This window comes from Octopus sinensis, unplaced genomic scaffold (genome assembly GCF_006345805.1).
Source record: "Octopus sinensis unplaced genomic scaffold, ASM634580v1 Contig14785, whole genome shotgun sequence".
Lineage (NCBI taxonomy): Eukaryota > Metazoa > Mollusca > Cephalopoda > Octopoda > Octopodidae > Octopus > Octopus sinensis.
In genome coordinates, this window is record NW_021833384.1 from 4,320 (window position 1) to 8,520 (window position 4,201).

The following is a 4,201-nucleotide window of genomic DNA, read 5'->3' on the forward strand; positions in this document are numbered from 1 at the left end:
TTATCTCTGCTCCTACCTCTCGCCCATCGCTCTCCGTTTCTTTCTCGTTCTTTTTCTTTCTTCCCTTTTCCTATTCTCTCTCTCTCCGTTTCTTTCTCACTCTATCTCTTTCTTCATCTTTGCTCTGACCTCTCCCCAACCCTCTCGCTCCGTTTCTTTCTCTCTCTTTCTCTCTCTTTCTCATTACCTCCTCCTATCTCTCCTCTCCAGCGTTCTCTTCCCTCTCATTACTTGTCTTCCCTTTCCTCCTCTTTCTCCCTCTCCACCTCTTTCACACCTTCCATCTCATCGTTTCTTTTCTTTCATATTCCCCCCTCCCCCAACACTTTATCTCCAGCTTATCGTCTGCTCTTTCGGTTCCCATTTCCTTCTGCTTAGTCAACGTGTATCTCTTAGTATAGCCATCCCCATCTTCTCGCGTTCATGTTCCCATTCACCCCCACTCCGTCTCACTCTCACGTTCTCACGTCCTACGTCCTCACGTCATACGCCCTCACGTTCTCACTTCCTCACTTCCTCACGTCCTCACGTCCTCACGTTCTCACGCCCTACGTCCTCACGTCATACGCCCTCACGTCATACGTCCTCACGTCATACGTCCTCACGTCCTCACGTTATCACGTCCTACGTTCTCACGTCCTCACGTCACCACGTTCTCACGTCCTACGTCCTCACGTCATACATCCTCACGTCCTCGCGTCATCACGTCCTGGCGTCATCACGTCCTCACGTCCTACGTCCTCACGTCCTACGTCCTCACGTCCTACGTCCTCACGTCCTACGTCCTCACGTCCTACGTCCTCACGTCATACGTCATCACGTCCTCACGTCATCACGTCCTACGCCCTCACGTTCTCACGTCCTGCGTTCTCACACCCTCACGTTCTCACACCCTCACGTTCTCACGTTCTCACGTTCTCACGTCCTCACGTTCTCACTTCCTCACGTCTTCATGTCCTCACGTTCATTGTTTTTCTTTTTTACATGTTTTATCCGCTTCTTTGAATTGTTTATTTGAATTGACTATATATGTGTCTGTGTATGTGTGTTTCTGTGTCTGTGTTTATCCTGTCACACCGCTTGACAAACGGTACTGGTGTTTTTACGTCCCCGTAACATAGCAGTTCGGCAATAGGAACGTTAGAAAAAGTACCAGGCTTAGAAAAAAAAAAGTGAAGTAGGCGTAGGAGTGGCTGTGTGGTAAGTAGCTTGCTTACCAACTACATAGTTCCAGCTTCAGTCTTCCGGGTTCCTTGGGCAAGTGTCTTCTACTATAGCCTCGGGCCGACCAAAGCTTTGTGAGTGGATTTGGTAGACGGAAACTGAAAGAAGCCCGTCGTATATATGTATATATATATATATATATATATATATAATATATTATATATATATTATATATATATATATATATGTATATGTGTGTGTGTGTGTTTGTGTGTCTGTGTTTGTCTTCCCAACATCGCTTGATAACGGATGGCGGTGTGTTCATGTACCCGTCACTTAGCGGTTCGGCAAAAGAGAGACCACCGATGCTGGTATGTTTACCTCCCCGTAGCCTAGCGGTTCAGAAAGAGAGACCAATAGAATAAGTGCAAGGCTTCCAAAGAATAAGTCCTGGGGGGGGATTTGCTCGACCAAAAAAAGGCGGTGCTCCAGCATGGCCGCGGTCAAATGACTGAAACGAGTAAAAGAGTAAAAAGGAGTCAGTCCTAGGGTCGATTCGTTCGACTAAAAATCCCCCCAAGGAGGTGCCCCAGCATGGGCGGCAGTCTAACGACCGAAACAGGTGAATGACGAAAGATAAAAGACGCTTAAGTTCAACAAAACGTTCAAGACTGAGATCTTTTGCTCAAAACGCCATTTGTAAAAAACATAGCGTTTTATTATTATTATTTACATTTGGTGGAGGCGCAATGGCCCAGTGGTTACGGCAGCGGACTCGCGGTCATAGGATCGCGGTTTCGATTCCCAGACCGGGCGTTGTGAGTGTTTATTGAGCGAAAAACACCTAAAAGCTCCACGAGGCTCCGGCAGGTTGATGGTGGTGATCCCTGCTGTACTCTTTCACCACAACTTTCTCTCACTCTTACTTCCTGTTTCTGTTGTACCTGTATTTCAAAGGGGCCGGCCTTGTCACTCTCTGTGTCACGCTGAATATCCCCAAGGGTACACGTGTCTGTGTAGTGCTCAGCCACTTACACGTTAATTTCACGAGCAGGCTGTTCCGTTGATTCGGATCAACCGGAACCCTCGTCGTCGTAATCGACGGAGTGCTTCCATCCCATTTACATTTGACATACTACACTGTTGCTGTTGTTGTCATCGCAGTCGAAAGTCTTGTCTTTTATGCTGTATCATTCTATTAGAGTATTATTATTATTATTATTATTATTATTTTATTATTATTATTATTATTATTATTATTATTATCATTATTATTATTACTTTTTTTTCTTCTTTCAAATTTGCTTCCATTTCTTGCCGAGTGTCTTGTCGACTCCTAGGGCAAAGAAACTCATAGTATACATTGGTAGGCCATTAAACCAAACTCAATAGTTCGTTCATTTTTTAAATTTTTTTAGGTTAAATTAAAATACATGAGCAGCAACAGTTCTCACATCGACAATGCTCTTCTCAATACATGTGATGTACCAGTTAAGACAATCTTTTGCACTTCTTGCAGGGATGGTAAGCCAGGGATCATTCTCATATAATTTTCGGTTCCCTTCTTGATCATTCCTAGTGCTCCTACGATCACTGGTATTGTAACCGCCTTGAGATGCCACATTTTCTCAATTTCAATGAGTAGGTCTTTATATTTTCTGAGCTTGTCAAACTCTTTCGCTGAGATATTATGATCACAGGGGATGCTCATGTCGATCAATAAGCAAACTTTATTGTTTTGGTCTTTCACAACAATATCTGGTTTATTGGCCTTGATGGTTCGGTCTGTATGTACTGGAAAGTCCCACAGAATGGTTACATTTTCTCCTTCAGTTACAGCCTCAGGGTGGTGATTATACCACTTATCGGCAGTTTTGATATTGTAATGCCGACTTATTAGCCAGTGGAGATATTGGCCAACTCTGTCATGTCTTAATTTATACTCCACTGGTGCTAAGACTTTACATACAGAGATTAGGTGGTCCACTGTTTCAATCATGTCGTTGCAGAATCGGCATTTTGGGTCTGCTCCATTTTTCATCACATTGGCCTGGTAGTTCCGGATTATTATTATTATTATTATTATTATTATTATTATTATTATTATTATTATTATTATTATTATTATTATTGTTCAGTAGTATATTTTTTATATCGTGCTTTCACTTCACTACCGAGCGCAGCTCTGTGTGCCTTGGGTATGTGCTGTGATTTGTTGTGATGCTCTGATGGTTATTGTATGGAAAGTGTTCTGCGTAGGATGTGTGCAGTGCCTAGTAGTGCAATTTTCTGTATGTTATATGTGTTTGTAAGTCCTGGTGTTTTTGGTATGTATTTGTCTGAATATATTTTTATCATGCCTAATGCACCTACTATGATAGGAATGGTTTCTGTTTTTAGGTCCCACATTCTGGTTACCTCTATTTCCAGGTCTTTGTATTTTGAAAGTTTCTCCATTTCTTTTAGAGACACGTTGTCATCTGCCGGTATTGATACATCAATTAGAAAGCATTTTTTTCCTTCATGATCTCTGACAACTATATCTGGGCTGTTGGCCTTAATTTCTCTATCCGTGTGTATCGGCATATCCCAGAGTATGGTTGCTTTCTCGTTTTCTGTGACCTTTTCTGGTGTGTGCCTATACCATCTTTTATTATTATTATTATTATTATTATTATTATTATTATTATTATTACTTTTTTTTTCTTCTTTCAAATTTGCTTCCATTTCTTGCCGAGTGTCTTCCCGACTCCCAGGGTAAAGAAACTCATAGTATACATTGGTAGGCCATTAAACCAAACTCAATAGTTCGTTCATTTAAAAAAAAAAAATTTATATTTTATTTTTAATTTAAATTAAAATACATGAGCAGCAACGGTTCTCACATCGACAATGCTCTTCTCAATACGTGTGATGTACCAGTTAAGACAATCTTTTGCACTTCTTGCAGGGATGGTAAGCCAGGGATCATTCTCATATAATTTTCGGTTCCCTTCTTGATCATTCCTAGTGCTCCTACGATCACTGGTATTGTAAC

General features: G+C 41.7%; 1 protein-coding gene across 1 annotated transcript; it reads left to right on the forward strand.

The window, feature by feature from the left end:
• The first annotated feature begins 423 nt into the window (after positions 1-423).
• LOC115230182 (salivary glue protein Sgs-3-like) lies at positions 424-1,005 on the forward strand. Its single transcript, XM_029800392.1, has one exon. It carries the CDS (start codon positions 424-426, stop codon positions 1,003-1,005), a length of 582 nt encoding a protein of 193 aa, XP_029656252.1.
• The last annotated feature ends 3,196 nt before the right edge of the window (positions 1,006-4,201 follow it).

What these genes read in the sequence shown, in the direction of transcription:
- LOC115230182 (XM_029800392.1), top strand. Translation starts at nt 424, where the DNA reads ATGTTCCCATTCACCCCCACTCCGTCTCACTCTCACGTTCTCACGTCC.